Source organism: Rhinichthys klamathensis, unplaced genomic scaffold, assembly GCF_029890125.1.
Source record: "Rhinichthys klamathensis goyatoka isolate OS25496 unplaced genomic scaffold, OSU_Roscu_1.1 h1tg000412l_1, whole genome shotgun sequence".
Lineage (NCBI taxonomy): Eukaryota > Metazoa > Chordata > Actinopteri > Cypriniformes > Leuciscidae > Rhinichthys > Rhinichthys klamathensis.
Window position 1 is genome coordinate 2,504,931 of NW_026606912.1, and position 17,343 is coordinate 2,522,273.

At 36.1% G+C, this 17,343-nt stretch overlaps 1 protein-coding gene across 1 annotated transcript in view; it reads left to right on the top strand.

The window, feature by feature from the left end:
• The window catches only part of ryr2b (ryanodine receptor 2b (cardiac)), a 102,361-nt gene that overhangs the window by 67,866 nt on the left and 17,152 nt on the right, over positions 1-17,343 (top strand). Inside the window, exons 57-81 of the mRNA XM_056234992.1 lie at positions 48-163; positions 1,125-1,201; positions 1,821-1,942; positions 2,705-2,754; positions 3,077-3,137; positions 4,222-4,460; positions 5,258-5,339; positions 6,631-6,749; positions 6,847-7,143; positions 7,339-7,579; positions 7,671-7,758; positions 8,384-8,476; positions 8,766-8,936; positions 9,051-9,101; positions 9,194-9,274; positions 9,539-9,651; positions 9,862-9,958; positions 13,615-13,724; positions 14,206-14,257; positions 14,348-14,398; positions 14,618-14,717; positions 15,583-15,662; positions 15,807-15,883; positions 16,146-16,219; positions 16,352-16,432. Coding sequence (XP_056090967.1) covers positions 48-163; positions 1,125-1,201; positions 1,821-1,942; positions 2,705-2,754; positions 3,077-3,137; positions 4,222-4,460; positions 5,258-5,339; positions 6,631-6,749; positions 6,847-7,143; positions 7,339-7,579; positions 7,671-7,758; positions 8,384-8,476; positions 8,766-8,936; positions 9,051-9,101; positions 9,194-9,274; positions 9,539-9,651; positions 9,862-9,958; positions 13,615-13,724; positions 14,206-14,257; positions 14,348-14,398; positions 14,618-14,717; positions 15,583-15,662; positions 15,807-15,883; positions 16,146-16,219; positions 16,352-16,432 — 2,723 coding nt within the window. The remainder of the gene's footprint in view (positions 1-47; positions 164-1,124; positions 1,202-1,820; positions 1,943-2,704; positions 2,755-3,076; positions 3,138-4,221; positions 4,461-5,257; positions 5,340-6,630; positions 6,750-6,846; positions 7,144-7,338; positions 7,580-7,670; positions 7,759-8,383; positions 8,477-8,765; positions 8,937-9,050; positions 9,102-9,193; positions 9,275-9,538; positions 9,652-9,861; positions 9,959-13,614; positions 13,725-14,205; positions 14,258-14,347; positions 14,399-14,617; positions 14,718-15,582; positions 15,663-15,806; positions 15,884-16,145; positions 16,220-16,351; positions 16,433-17,343) is intronic.

A 17,343-nucleotide genomic window follows, 5' to 3' on the forward strand; every position in this document is an offset into this window, starting at 1 on the left:
TTTGAAGTGTTCATTTCATTTTGACTGACTGGATTCTCACTGCACAGGAACAAAAAGGTGTCAGATGCTGATTCCCCAGCGATTGCAAGCCGCTTCGCTTACGGCCTGCTCCAACAAGCCCTCTGTCTCACTGAGCAAGCCCAGGAGCAGCTACTAGAGCTGGGTTAGACACACACACACACAAAACACCCACCCTGGTTCTTCCACTCCACTTCTCTTCAATTACTTATTTGCACATCTGTCTTTTTATATAACTGCCCATTAACTACAAGGCCTCACTGATCTGAAAGGGGTGTTAAAATTATACTTTACTCAAATCTGAAAATTCTGTCATCATCCTCATGCCTTTCCAAACCTCATGGCCATCCAGACCAATCAGTTTTCACACAGCTCTTTTTTATATTAAATTGGATGTGGCAAGAATCTGTCAAGATTTTTTTTTTTAAATCACTATAAAGGTAGTCTCCTGAAGCAATATGTTAGCTTTATGTGTGGGGCAGACCAATATTTACTTTAAATCGGCTTTCAAATCTCACTAGCATTCATAGAGCTTTCATTGATATTCAAATATAAATGTTATGGAAAATATGTAGAAGTGAGAATCAGTGTTATTGTTAACTAATACTATTAAAAATAGTTTTTGTTAATTGAAATAAAATAAAATATTAATAACATTGTTATTTATAACAATGATAAACAATTTAATTAAAAAAATATACAATATTGCCTTGCCATCTAACTAAAATAAAATTTAGATTAAGTTTAAGTACTAAAATGACTTAAAATGAAATAAATAGAAATATAAAAAACAAAAAATAATAAAAATGACGAGCATATAACAAAATTACTAAAGTTAATATTAAACTGAAAACATACAAATAAAAGCTCATTTAAAATATTAATAAATGCTATTTTAATATATAAAATACTAAAATAACTCTTGCAAATTAGATTTGAGAGCTACTACAGAGATTTTCAGTAGATAAAACATTTGTTGGGGTGAAGTGTTCCTTAAAATGATCAGAATTTCAGTTCATTTTAGCTATATGAGCTCATTTGCAGTGGCTTGTCTAAAGCTTGTGAAATCTGCTCATTTAATTAGTGTTGTGTTGTGTGTTTTGCAGAGGTTGCTCAAGCTCGAGGGCAGATTAACAGGACTGAGAGAGTTCCTCATGAACAACAAATTAATTTCTTCATTAAGGTCAGTCATCTTTAATGCAGCTCAGACCTTTGGAACACAACTTTACACTGAAATCCATGAGAATCCATCACAGCATAGCAGCTAAGTCAAACTTATTTAAACAACCAAATCCATTAAATGGATTTTTAGGATTATTTTTTAAGACACTGCAAATGCCTATTTTGTGTATTGGCTGTGAGTATTTTTTAAGTGGTAATTAGCTTGTTCAAAGCATTTACTCGTTTTTGTTGTTGTTGTTGTTGAACCTTAGTGGTCATGGTAGATTTGTGTATTTACAGATAATAATGCCTTTTGTGTTGTTTGTCCAGATGGACATCTCTGTGGCTCATGTCACTGCTGATCTCGGAATTGATTAGATGTCATGTTTTGCTTTGTATGATAGTATGCGTCCCTGTTCTGAGACAATATGCACCCTGCAAGTTAAAAAGGTTTTCTTTCCCACATGAAGATCAATAATGGCGCTCAGCAGTTCCCTGACCTCCACAACCATCAATCTCATTAATGCGCTCTAAAAATCTTCACTTCAAATTCAAAACCTAACTACAAAAATCTGAAAATGAACATTTCTTCATACTCTTGTTTTATTCTATATTCATGTCTCTTTTTCTTTTTGTCCCAGGTTGTATTGCCACTGTTAGATCTATATTTCAAAAATCACTATCTCTACTTCCTGTCCACTACAATGTCTTCCCTTAGAGATGGCTGCCAGTCCACAAATAAGGAAAAGGAGATGGTCACCAGGTAATTTGTGACAATAGACTGCCTTGACAAATGTTTATGTGATTATGTGGGTCAGGTTTTTCTTACATTGGTCTCCATGAGTAAAATTAATAAACTTACTAAATAATGTCTTAAAGGTACATTCAGTCATGTTTTAAACCAAAAAAATTAATAGTACTTTTGTTTAAAATATGTTTAAAACTCACATGAGAGGTATACTCCAGTCATATCAGTAGCTTTATAAAAGCTGCTTTATTTTACATGGAGGGTCCCCTCATGGGGGCGGCCATGTTGAGATCACATGATCAGATGAATACTACTCAGTTTATTTTAGTAATCTCCCGTTATTTTGACACTTTAGCTCATGGAACAAATTAATCATGAGTGACTGAGTATAGAATGTTAATGTACAATGACATCAGTAACTGAATACTAAATAATTTGCTTTGGCGTGATATTGCATCTACCATTTTTGGTCTCAGTATAAGTCCAAGGCGACTGTCTAATTGGCTAACAAAACATACACAAAATATTATTTAGTGCACCTTTAATAAATATCTGAAAATGCAAAATTGTCTAGGGGGGAAAAAAAGTCAATGGAAAATGTGTGTGTGTGTGTGTGTGTGTGCATACACATATATGGCTGATTGCATGTCTATGTCTCCATGTTCACCTTTGCTTCTCTGTCATTATATATTTTCAGTTCCATCTATCTTGTTTATTTCCCAATTCATTTCCCTCATTCCTTCTCTTACACTTATCCTCTCTCTTGTTATTTTCTAGTTTATTCTGTAAACTCGGAGCTCTAGCCAGACGCAGAATCTCTCTGTTTGGTAAGCGTTTGTGTGGTGCGAATGTCTTTTTCTCATACTCCCTTTTTTTCTATATAATTTTTTTTTGTTTTTAATAAAAATCCACTTTGGAATATTTAGCTGGAAACACTTTTAATTAGAAGCAGTTTGTATTCATCTCATGCACTCTCAGTATTATCCACTGCCATTGTTCACTCACCCCTGTCTTGTATTGCTGAGGCGAATGCTTACAGTACATACCTCATTAATTTTATTAACCCTCCCTCCATGGAAAACATAAATCAGGAGCTGGTGCTTTTTACTGTCTAGATTGCATTGAGCTCAATGCCATGTTTCCTCTTAGGAAATGATGCCCTTGCTTTGGTGAGCTGCCTACAAATTCTGGCACAGTCCCTGGATGGAAGGTAGTTAATGCTACACTGTGTGTTTGGTGCACTGATATACAAGTGATTTTTTCTAACTGAAATTTACTGTAGGTCCTTCAATATAGGTGACATTTTTGTCCACTTTGGACAAAATGAGAAATTGGACATCATTTGAGGAATCAGTCAATTAATTGAGAAATTAATACATCAGTTAAACAGTAAAATATGTCATGTCTAAACTTGCAATAATAATGTAACAGTTAGTAGTTGTGGGAAGGAGGAGGCGGGAACCGGTGAACATTCAACAACTTCTAATAAAGTAAATAAACAAATACAAAAACGAAAGATGGTCCTCTCGCGGACGACTGCCGCGATAAAATATAAATAAAATATGTTGTCTAAACTTGCAATAATAGATGTAAAAAAAAGTCTGAATAGTTTTTACAATTACTTTAAATATTTATACTATATATTTAAATGTTTTATATATCTTGTATGTATTTTTAAAATACTTTTAACTATTCCAACTTAATATGCAAACACATCTATAAGTAAGCCATTCGTAGGTTGATTGACCTGAAAAAATATTTAAAAAAAAATATTTGTTGTACTAAATTTGTTTGACCTCAACTAATAGCAAAAGTTTGTATGAGGCTATCAATTTTATCAGACCAATAGTAGTTTGGGGGGAATATTCAGCGAAACCTGTTTGAAAACAATGTTTTTTTGTGTGTTTTTTTTGAAGATGAAACATTTAATTTCTTCAACAATTGTGTAAGATAAAAAGATATTTAGCTTAAATATATATATATATATATATATATATATATATATATATTTACTTTTTACAAAAGTAAAGTAAAGATATTTATAATGGAATATGTCTTTACATCACATGAATAATTCAACTATATTAAAATATAAAATAGTTATTTTAAATTGTAATAATATTACACAATATTAATGATTTAACTCCGTTTTTCATAAAAATAGCAGCCTTGAATATGTTCAATATGTTGAATACTTTATTTCAACATTGAGTTTGTATATGATAATAAAAAAAAATAAAAAAAATCAATCACCATATGATCATTCTAATTTTTCTGTGATTGTTTGTCTCTAGGATGGTAATGAAAGCCACTAGTGAATCTGTCACAGTGCCGTTGTGGTTGTTCTTTGAAGCCGCGGCAGAGGATATTGAGCTAACAGTGGAATCTGTGACCTGGGATGAGTATGGACTGAACCGAGGCCAGAGCAGGGGAGACGGTGAGGTCATAACGTACACCACCACTGCCCTGATCCCGGTGCTCACCGCTCTATTCCAGCATGATTCCCAGAGGCAGCACGGAGGGGGACTGATCGGTAAGAGAAAAGGGAAGAGGGAGGAATGGATGGATTTGGCAGCAACTAATTAGATGAATAATGAATGGATTAGTGTGTTCTATGATGAATGAACAGATGGAGGGAAAATAAATGGAGATTGTGAAAAGGCAGTGGAAAAATATTCACAAAGGGTTTTGGGTTGAGCAGATCACTTCCTTTTCTACTTACCACTGTTTTGCTAATTAGAGTGACACTTGTCATCCTGTCTGCACAGGATGCAGTGTAATATATATGGCCCCGTGTTTGACCCCTCTCATTACATTCAGTAATGTTTTGTACTATTTTCCACCATATAAAGATCTAAAGGAACTGGCTGTGTGAAAATATTCACCGTTTCGCAAGAAGTCCAACGGCATTTGGTATTCCTTCACTTTCTCTGTGACCTGAGAATTTTCCTCTTGAACATGATCTTATATTACTTCTATAAACAATCTTCTTCACAAGTGTCCTGGCAAAAGAAAATGCTGTTTGCGCTGCACTGTGGGACTGCAGCAGTCTTCGCTGCGATAAGAGCCGCTGTGCAGCACGTTTTTAGAACAGCCGCATCATGTGTTGAATCATTCATGCTCTACATTTCTGCTCTGTATGAACTGATTACCATTTCACTAGAAAGAATTTCACCCCACTTACTCCTTTTTTTGCATTTCGTCTGAATTATGAATGAAGCACACATACAGTTAGGATAAATTGTAGATTATCCAACTTTTTTATATATATTAAACTTGGAGTGCTTGGCTAAAACTAGAAGAAAAGATTTGTTTTATTTTTTCTTTCAGTGGAGGAAGTACACTCCTGTTGTTACAGGATTCTCAGCAGTCTCTACATTCTTGGCACCTGCAGTTGTACTATTATTGAGAGGTAACCCTATATCAAGTATTGTTTCACTCAAAATGGAAAATTCTGCTAATATTTGCTTTCCCTCGTTCCAAACCCATATGCTGTAATTTTCTCATTTGATCACAAAAGGAAATGTTTAAGATAATGCATCTTTTTTGTCTTTATTCATCTCTGTCATGTGTGTGATCCCAAAAAAATCCCCTCTGTCTTCAAATCCCGCTTTGCCGTCACAGGAATAAATTATATTTTAAAATATATTAAAATAAAAAACTGCTATTTTTAATTGTAATAATATTTCTCTTTTTATTGTATTTTTAATTAAATAGTTTCAGGCTTAATAAGCCTCTTTCAAAAACATTAAAACATGTTACAGACCTCAAACTTTTGAACAGTAATTTAGTAAAGTTAAAGTTTGGGGTCTGTGAGATGTTTTAATGTTTTTGAAAGAAGTCTCTTATGCTTATCAAGCCTGGAATTATTTCATTAAAAATACAGTAAAAACTGTAGTATTTTGAAATATGATTATAATTTCAAATAACTTTTCTTTGTTAATATATTTTAAAATTTAATTTATTCCTGTGATGTCAAAGCTGAATTTTCAGCATCATTACTCCAGTTTTCACTGTCACATGATCCTTCAGAAATCATTCTAATATGCTGATTTGATGGTCAAGTAACATTTCTTATTATTTTCAATGTTGAAACCGATGTGCTGCTTAATATTTTTGTGGAAACCATGGTACTTTTTTTGTGGAATATTTTGATTTAATAGAAAGTTCAAAATAATAGCATGCATTGGAAATGTAAATATTTTGTAAGATTGTAAATGTCTTTACTGTCACTTTTGACACAATTTAATGTGTCATTGGTGAATAAATGTTTTAATGAAAGAAAAAAAAACGACCAATGGCAAGCTTTTGAACAGCAGTGTTGCTATGCACTGAAATTCTTGTAGCTTTCAAATGACCTTTCAATGCATTTCTGACATGGTCACTATGAACTGAATGGAAAATAGCTGCGTAAATAATCTACTAAAAACTGTTGTGTAGGGAAAAAATAACAGTATACAGGTTTGGACAGACATAATAGTGAAGAAAATTAATTTTTGGTTGTCCTAACCCTTTAACAAATTTTCTTTAGCACATTGTGTTACTTTGAGTGTTTGGCTCTTATCATTTTATTCTGATTAAATATTATTAATGCTCTATTATTGTTCGGTTTGTCCTTTTGAAACTTGTGCGCTCCATAGTTATTAGCTCATGTCTAGGTTTGTGGTTCATCTGTCAATCAGCCTTTATCTTTGTTTTGATAGGCAGAGGTCAGTCTTTGGGGAGTGTCTGGCTGCATTATCTGCAGCCTTTCCTGTGTGTTTCTTGGAGCTGAGTGACCTTCATTCCCTCTCCGACACCATGAGTAATGAAGAGAGTGAAGGTAAAGGCAAGAAAAGTTCAATAGAACACAAAATTGTGCTCATGCTCACGCTGCCACATTCAGTTTTTCCTCATGGATGTTGGTGTGTTCTTTCTAGCCGACAGAGCCTATAGGCTCCTCCCCAATTTGCAGGAGGCTTTCTCAGAGATCGAAGAGCTCGCAGGGGCGGGGTCCGCTGCCCGCCGTGCCCTTTTAACAAGGGTTACGGAGGTGACGCTTCCTCTGGTGTGTAGCTATGTCTCTCGATGGGGGGAGGCCGGTAACCAGGCATCCCAGGAGGGCCACTGTTCCTCTGTCACACCCCAGCACGCTAATGCCCTGCTGGGTCACATCCTCTCCATCATCCACGCCCACCTAGGGACCGCAGACAGTGCTTGGATGAAACGCCTCGCAGGTGAGCTGGTCCTGCTAGAGAAGTCAATTACTAGATTACGATCATCTGAGATTTTAATGTACTGCACTTGTTTTCGTTTCTTCTAAAATAATGTCACAAGTCATCTAAACTTTGAGACCTAGTCCAAATTACATTGGAAAGTTCACACAAGTACAAATACAAACCACAAATGGAATAACAGAGCATTTCTTTTAGTGTTTGGCCAGCCTATCATCAGCAAGGCAGAACCACACCTCTTGAAGAGCCACTTTCTGCCTCTGATGGACAAGTTAAGGAAGAGGGCGGAGTCTGTGCTGTTGGAGGAGGAGCATTTGAAGACCGAGGGGCGTGGCGATGTTTCGGAGCAGGAGTTAGACATCCAGGAAAGGTTTACCGTGTTGGTCCAAGATATCTATGCTTTTTACCCTTTACTCATTCCATTTATAGACCTTCACAGGTGAGAAACAGTGCAATATGCAATTTATTATCAATTATTGAAATTTCCTCTTGGTTAGTGGTTAATCTGCTTAATGTTTGGTATTCATCAGAATGAGTTGGCTTAGAGAGGTGGACACAGATGCTGAAAAGCTTTTCTCCCTCGTAGCTGAAGTCTTCATTTTTTGGGCTAAATCTCATGTAAGCAGCTCTCAGCCATGTTTATGATATTTCATATTTCATATTTTCCTCTTAAAGGGGTCATATCATGAAACATTGAATTTTCTTTTACAGTATATAAGCAAAAGAGTTTAGGTTCAGTTTTCCTGAAAAAATGTCTTGAAAAATGCGAAAGAGGCGAAAGTGCACATTGCCCCGCGCATGACATGCAAAAGAAAAATTAGATATCATGGTGGCCACGAATTAATTTAATTTGCGGCCACGTTTTATTTATTCACTCCTTTTACTTGAAGGGCTCCCTAAAAATGTCCTGTTCTGAAATCTGCCATCAGAAGACGGCCATCGCATAAAACATGGTCACTCATGCCTTTTTGAACACTAAATTCAATTGAAATTGAATAAAAAAAAGAAATAAATTATAATTTCTTGTTTATCTTTGTTGTCCTCAAGGAAAAATAAATAAATTATAAATACCCCGTTAAAGTACTGTACACCCAAAAATTGAGCTTGTCCCCTTAATATCATCAGTCTGTAAAAATGTAAAATATAAAATGAATATAGTTTTAAAATTTTTAATTTGTTGATACTTCTGTACCTTTCATACATTTATTACTTTCTTTGTTTTCAAACCCCTTTCCCCCTATAGAATTTCAAATGGGAAGAACAGAATTTTGTTGTTCAAAATGAAATCAACAATATGACATTCCTGGTGAACAGCAGCAAAAGCAGGATGGATAAGGTCTCTTTTTATTTCACTAATACTGGATTAATTGTTGTGAACATACAGTTTTTCCCTTCATCTAACTCTGTAAATGACCATGTTACATATTTTCCTCTCTAGTTCTTCTCACCTCTGACCAAGTTTGATTTGCCCTCATTTCTTACTCGATTCTTTGAAAATAAATGTATCTTTGCCCTGTTAATCTAGAGGCACAACAGGGACTTTAATAAACATCCAATTCATTATTCAACCCAAATATGCTGTTCAATAATATTGAATAAATCTAAATTGGATGATTTTCTATTAGGGAGGGGTGTGCAACCAGGAGAGGAGCAAGGTGAAGAGGAAGGGTGATCATTACTCCACACATACCTCTCTCATTGTGGCCGCCCCAAAAAAACTCCTCTCGGTTGCCTTGAATGGGTGTTGCCATGGCGTTCAGGACCTAGTCACCCATGCCAAAAGCTGTTTCTCTCAGGTACGCCTCTTCATACTGATCAATAATGACAATGTTTACAAAATCACTCATTTCTTGTCTTGAAAATATTATGACTTTTTTTTCTTGACATCTGAAGCATTCATCTGTTTTTAGAGAGACACAGAGGATGAAGTCAGGGCATTCATTCGAAGCAACCTGCAACAGGTGAACCAGCAGGCAACCTGTGAAAGTCCTGTGACAAAATTATAATTTAAGTCTCCTCACCTCACTTGGTTTAATTTCTCTTTTTTTGCCAGGATCTGTGTGAAAACTTAGCGGATCCCCTCAGTGTTGAGAGGATCTTAAGGATCGCTTGTGTTCTTTTCCACCTGGATCAGGTTAGACTGGAAATAAATTGCTACAATTGATTGTGAATGATGATTGACTGCACAATGGCAAAGCCAGCATGTTGTGTATCACCATATCAGAATTGCTGTGGACTATTAAATGTCATTTTTGGGTGAATTATTCTTTTAAGGTTGTGCCACAAATACATTCAAACGTGAAACAGTGCAATTCAATGGGGAACTTTGACTAATTCTTGTGTTTTTGTGTGGTTCTGTTTTAGTCATTGATTTACATAAAGTTGTGTTTTCTGTAAGGTGGAGCGCCCTCAGAAGAAAAAGAGGGCAGTGTGGCATAAGATGTTGTCTAAGCAGAGGAAACGGGCTGTAGTTGCTTGTTTGAGAATGGCTCCTTTGTACAATCTCCCCAGGTATGCTGCAAAGAGATTTATGACAAGTCCATTTACTCTTCATATTGCATTATGACTTACCCAAGTAATAAAAGCTGAAAAACTGCAGAAATACTATGTTATTGAATTTACTTAGAAGGAAGATGACAAAATATCCTCTTTATCTGTTTCAATGAGCTGAAAACAATATTAATGACTTGCTTTTAATGTGAGATTTGTCTCTTTCTGCAGGCACAGAGCAGTGAACCTTTTCCTTCAGGGTTATGAGAGAGTCTGGCTGAAGGCAGAACATGATTCACCTGAGGACAGACTAATTGAGGATTTGGCTGTGAGTGTGTTTCTGATTGGCTGTGTTTCCCAGTTGAGAATGATGTTGAGTCATGTTCATGTGTACGCCAATCCAGAAGGCTAATTCACCACAGGTTCCCTTGGGAATTTTGTAATGGATTTTTAGAATTGCAGTTTTCAATGTATGAGTACAATTAATATTACTTATAGAGACTTTCACATGTTGTATTGCAACATAAATTAGACGTTGGCACACTTAAAATGAGATTGTGTGCTTTAAAAACATGTTGCTAACACATTGAAACTACCACAATGTGAGTGTATGAGCTCATTGAATCTGACAATGTTTTAATCCTTATATAGCAACAAAAAACACACTAAAAACACAGTTTTGAAGCAGTAAATACATTTGTAATTTTACAGAAGATTTTGGTTATACTTTATTTGGATGGTCCGCTTTAGACATTCTACTAACTATAAGTAACTTTGCAACAAAATGTCAGCTAACTCTCAGCAGAGGATATTAGTGGACTGTAGTTGACTGTTAGTTGACTGTTAGGTTAGGGTGAGGAGTTAAGGTTCAGGTTTAGTTTACATGTACTTGCAAAGTTACTTTTAGTCCGTAGAATGTCTGTTGGGGGAGCATGCCAATAAAGTGTTAGCAGATATTAAGCAGACAGTCTACTAATATTATACTTTGAGCTAGTTGACATGTAGGCATGTTTTTCTTTGTAGCTATACTTTTAAGAAATGGTTATGGTTAGTTTAGAGGTAGGAGTGGGGATTAGCATCTTAACATCTTTTCAATGCAATATTGTTACTATAATAGTCCAGTTTGTTTTATATATTATTTTTAATATTTAAATCACATTACATTATCTTATATTAATTATATTCATATTAATATATATATATATATATATATATATATATATATATATATATATATATATATATATATATATATATATATATATATATATATATCACTAAGCATCAAATCCGAGTTGATGGGACATATTCAGGTGTGCTTGAGACAACACCTGTTTTGCAGATTTGTGCTGTTGTGAGGGATTCTATTCAGGGGGTTGAATAATTTTGAGACTGCTTTAAAGTTGCATTTTCAATTGAATTTGGAGAAACTACTTGAAACATTTTTTGTGTTGAGCTATTTCAATTTAGCCTGGTTAAAACCAGACAATTCTCAGTTGTCACTGAGTTATGGTCTGGCAAAGCGTCATAGACAAATCATTTCCAGAGGGGCGTCACCAACGGACGTCGCGGATAGACCTAAACCCAATCAGAGCGATGAATGAGATGACGTATGCAGAGCGGCGGAGAAACATCTCCGTGTGTTGTTCTTTGCTCGGTTTTTAACAAAAAGGAAATCGCTTAAAACAGACGCGATAGCTGATTCGAACGAGTGATGTTCAACGGCGGCATCCATCTTTGTAATGCAGGCTACAAAATCTGCTTCAAAATCCCAGCGCTGTCGTCATCGCGTAAAGCCCGCCCCAACGTTTCTGATTGGTGCCTCCATTTCGACGGATTGGAAATGGGGTTGAATGAGCTCTTTGCCAGACTAACTTTCAGAGCAAATCTAAATTTGCCCGAAGTTGTCTGGGTTTTCCCAGGCTAATTTCAATTATTTTTGTTTGATTTGTTCTTTGCAAACAGCTGAAAGTGGGTAAGTTTTGCCAATAAACCTGATTTGCAATGGGGCTTGAATAATTTCGATTACAACTGTATACAGTGTATCCAGAATTAAGTATTCACAGCGCTTCACTTTTTCCACATTTTGCTATGTTACAGCCTATTTTGTTATGTTACAGCCTATTCCAAAATGGATTCAATTCATTATTTTCCTCAGAATTCTACAAACAATACCCCATAATGACAATGTGAAAGAAGTTTGTTTGAAATCTTTGCAAATTTATTAAAAATAAAAACCGAAAAAAATCACATGTACATAAGTATTCACAGCCTTTACCGTGACACTCAAAATTGAGCTCATGTGCATCCTGTTTCAAATGATCATCCTTGAGATGTAAGGCACACACCTGTGTATATAAGGTCCCACAGTTAACAGCGCATGTCAGAGTTTTCAATAGGATTTGAAGTATAATTAGTAGAATGTGAGGGAGCTATTGTAATGGGCTATAAGTAAGTATAGAAGAACAGAGTTAGGTATTTTGGAAAATGAAGTAGGTTAAGGATATATCTTTTTTTCGGGTGATGTGTGTGTGGGTATGAGTGAATGTCTAAATTTGAGTGTATTAGTGGGAAAGAGGGTAAGGAAAGTAGATTGTAAACCTATTATCTGATCCACACTCTGGAGCAGAAGGTGGCGGTAATGCACCAATAAGCTGGATGCCAACCGCCATAAAACAAGAAAGAAGTGCATGTCAGAGCACAAACCAAGCCATGAAGTCCAAGGAATTGTCTGTAGACCTCAGAGACAGGATTGTATCGAGGCACAGATCTGGGGAAGGGTACTGAAAAAATTCTGCAGCATTGAAGGTCCCAATGAGCACAGTGGCCTCCTGTATCTGTAAATGGAAGAGGTTTGGAACCACCAGAACTCTTCCTAGAGCTGGCCGCCCGGCCAAACTGAGCGATCGGGGGAGAAGTCAGGGAGGTGACCAAGAACCCGATGGTCACTCTGAGAGAGCTCTAGGGTTTCTCTGTGGAGAGAGGAGAACCTTCCAGAAGAACAACCATCTCTGCAGCACTCCACCAATCAGGCCTGTATGGTAGAGTGGCCAGACGAAAGCAACTCCTCAGTAAAAGGCACATGACAGCCCACCTGGAGTTTGCCAAAAGGCACCTGAAGGACTCTCAGACCATGCGAAACAAAATTCTCTGGTCTGATGAAACAAAGATTGAACTCTTTGGCCTGAATGACAAGCGTCATGGGGGAAACCAGGCACCGCTCATCACCTGGCCAATACCATCCTTACAGTGAAGCGTGGTGGCAGCATCACGGATAACTCTGTGAATGTCCTTGAGTGACCCAGCCAGAGCCCAGACTTGAAGCCGATTGAACATCTCTGGAGAGAGAGATCTGAAAATGGCTGTGCACCGACGCTCCCCATCCATTCTGATGGAGCTTGAGAGGTTCTGCAAAGAAGAATGGGAGAAACTGCCCAAAAATAGGTGTGCCAAGCTTGTAATATCATAATATTCTAAAAGACTTGAGGCTGTAATTGGTGCCAAAGGTGCTTCTTCAAAGTATTAAGCAAAGGCTGTGAATACTGTACATGTGGATTTTTTTAAAATAAATTTGCAAAGATTCCAAACAAACTTCTTTCTCGTTGTCATTATGGGGTATTGTTTATAGAATTTTGAGGAAAATTATTAATTTAATCACTTTTGGAATAAGGCTGTAACATAACAAAATGTGGAAAAAGTGAAGCGCTGTGAATACTTTCCGGATCAAACTAGATTCAACTCGTATTCAAGTCTTGGTGCTAGTCTGATGTGATCCTCCAGTCATCCTGTCATCGTTGTGATTTATATTGATCCATCTCAATGGCAGTCTTCCTCTGCACCTTATACCCTTGATCTTTTCAATCATAATATCCTTTTCCAGTGATCTTTCCCTTCAAACCATGTGATGACAGACTATATACAGATATATATTACCCTGAGGTTTTTTTTATTTGATCGTTATATGAATACTTTTATACCCAGCAGAAAGCAGCTTATGTAGAGATCCTAAAGGAGGGAGCAGAGCAGAGAAACATCATTGATCCACTCCATCAGCTTATCAATCTCTTCAGTCAAAGTGCCTTGACAGAGAGGAGGTTTGTATATGTGTATGTTGTATATGTGTGATAATTTTAGCATGTATCAAGGCTAACCAAAACCATTTTAAACATAACTTTGCGAAGTATTTCACCTCTGTTCGAAAACTCTGGAAGATGTTCTACATTAAAAGCAACCTGACCAACTTGTCTCATAAAAGGCACACAAGATATCCGGCTAATGCTCACAGTTGATGGCATTTAACATGTTGCTAAGTTTACAAATCAGGACAAATGTTATGCAGAACACACAAATTTTTGCATTTTTAATTAGAACTGTTTTCTATCAGTATATTTTGCTTTGTACTAAAAAGTATATATTTATAACCAATTCTGTTATTTCTCATTGCGTTCTGAGATTGCTTTATATGTGAAAGACATATCTAATTTGGTCGATTTTGGTCTTTGCATTGGCTCATGCCTGAAAACAATAAAGAGAACAAATCTTAACTCATCTGGTTAACTCTTGTCGTGTGTACAGTAAACTTGAGGATGACGACCTGTACATGTGCTATGCTGACATCATGTCCAAGGTAAGAAGCACTGGTAGGACTTTCTGAGCAAAGTTTTTCATTTTTGCCACAAAGCATGATGCATTCAAGTTGAACTGTAACTCTTTCCAGAGTTGCCAAATTGAGGAAGACCAGGATGAAGATGGCCTGAAATCATTTGAGGTAAGCATTGGAAGTAAATAGGATCTGAGTTAGTATCGATTTAATTTTAGAAGAAAGAGCTGAAATTGGAAAAGCAGAGGATGCTGACATAGTTATGTACTGTACAGTACTCAAGTTCATTAATTATGCTGTCAATGATTGACTTCAGAAATAATAGACTGAGAAACAATTGGTATGTTTTATTTCTCAGTGAATTGATCAACTAATTATTTGTCTTAGGAAAAAGAGATGGAAAAGCAGAGGCTGCTGTATCAGCAGGCCCGACTTCATGAACGCGGAGCTGCTGAGATGGTCTTACAGAACCTCAGCGCCAGCAGAGGTATCAGTCACAATGCAGCCTGTTCCTTCATCATCTTCCTGTCTAAGGCAGGGGTTTTCAAACTGTGCTCTTGGGATCCCCAGAGGGCCACAAGCGGGTCCATAGAAAAAAGGAGAAAAAAATTAGATTTTACAAAAAAGAAAAAATTCTTAGAGCTGTCAAAGTCAACATTTTTGGATTATATTATTTTTTTTAATCAGTACAGTAATTCTTACATCTATCGCTTTTCATTTTATTCTGCTTCCTAAAACTGGCCATGAGATATTTTATTCTGTTAACAACCCTATTTTTAAGGTTAGGGTTGGTGAGATGTTTGTGAAAGAAGTATCTTATGCTCACTAAGGCTGGAATTTTTTTGTAGAAAATGTATTAAGAACAGTAATATTTTAAAATATCATTAGTTTAAAATAGTTTTCTATTTTAATATATTTTATTCTTGAGATAGTAAAGTTACATTTTCTGCAGCCATTACTCCAGTTTCAGTGTCACATGTTCATTCAGAAATCATTCTAATCATCCTGTGCTGATTTGGTGCTCAAAAAACATTTCTTATCAATTTAAAAACAGTTTTTCAGGATTGATTGATGTTAAAAATAGCATTTCTTTGAAATAGAAATCTTTTGTGACAACATAAATGTATTTGCCCTCACTTCCATAAAATGTTATAAAAAGGGTTCCTATAAAATGTTATAAAAAGGGTTCCTATAAAATGTTATAAAAAGGGTTCATATTTATGGGCTCCTTGGCATCAAAAAGATTGAAAACCCCTGGTTTAAGAAACAGGTCACCATTCATATCTTGAGCCAGCTGGCTGTGACTTTTATTATTGTCAGCGCTGTTAAGTTGGATGTGATATTTGAACCAGGTGATATGGGGCCTATGGTAGCTGCCACATTAAAGCTGGGCATTGCAATCCTGAATGGAGGAAACACGTCTGTCCAGCAGGTAGGTTTGAAAAGGTCAGGCTGAAAAGGTACAGATGTTGTGACGATAACATAAAACCGCAAAGTTTTGACATTTAACACCAAAACCAACTTTTATAAAACAAATTCTTCATGTTCATTCTCTCTGTTGTTAAATTCTTTCTAGAAAATGCTGGATTACCTGCGACAGAAGAGAGATGTTGGCTTCTTTCACAGTCTGGCCGGCCTAATGCAGTCTTGCAGGTTCGGCTGCTTTTTGCTAATGCATTGTGAGACATTTCCCTGACAGAAAGCAGTTGCTCAAACCATCTAAAAGTGGAGAAGTGCTTTGTTCACTCATTCCTCTCAAGAGAGAGGAACATCCTTTTACATAACTTTTATTCCTTACAATCTGTTCCATTGCTGTGATTGGAAGTGTCTGTTGAGTCTCTGTGTTAGTTTGTATTATATTTATAAAAAGAGAATTTTGTGTTTGATGTTGGTGTTATGATTCCGCGTGTCACAGCGTGCTGGATTTGAACGCATTTGAGAGGCAGATCAAAGCGGAGGGTTTAGGAGTGGGTGCTGAGGACAATTCAGGTACATCACTGACATCCACAACAAAGTGCTTCTTTTAGGAATGTATCTGCCAGAAAAGGCAGAATTTTGTTTTTATTGACATTGATTTGCCTGTATTGCATTTTGCTTTCACCTTCTCTCTCTCTTTCTCAGGCGATAGAGTAATGGCAGATGAGCAGCTGACCTGTGATCTTTTCAGATTCCTGCAGCTTCTTTGTGAAGGCCATAATACTGGTTAGAACAAACTTTTTTTTTTTTATAGTGCAAGGTACTTTTGTACCTTCGGTAGAATAAGCCATTTTGCAGATTAATTTCCCTGAAGAGTGTAAACAATGGTCCAGCATATCACAATTTGCCTCGAGCAATGGCAGTATAAGAATTATATTACTGTTGAAAAGTTCTCAGCTAAAGTAAAAGTAAAGACATTTATAATGTTACAAAAGGTTTCTATTTAAAAATTTTCTTGTAATACTAATTGATAATACTAAGAAATGTTTCTTGAGCAAATCAGCATATTAGAATAATTTCTAAAGGATAATGTTGCTTTGCCATCACAGGTAAATACCATACATAATTTGTTTTTAATTAAAATTAGTAATTTCAAACATGTAAGAGCCTTTAAATCATATGAATTTTAAAATCGGAATGAAATAGAAGTTACTATGGTCTTTTGTTCCCTATTATGATGTGTATCTGAGTGAAACAGCTTCTTGAACAAGAAAAAATGGCGTGGGACTTGATTGGATGGTTGGATTATGTTGGCTTGACAAAGTACTGTATATCTTTCTAATATCCTTCTCCTTCTGAGACTAAATTTAAATAGTATCTCCTCCTAGAGCTTTAAATCCACAACCACCAAACTCGGGACAGACCTTCAGACTGTTCTGACTCGGGATTGAACTGATCAGACTTATGATTTTCGTTAAACAAACGATCAAAACTATGAAAAATCCCATAGACTTTAATTGAGGGTGTCAACTTTTATACAATAACTATGATAGAGTATTTAAGCTTCATCCACCAAGTATCTATCACTAGCAAAGCCTAGCAACTAGCTTAGAAGATGCTAGGAACATGCTAATTCATGCTAGGAAGAAAAAATCATGCTAACAATGTGCCAAAACATGCCTGCAATGAGCTAATTC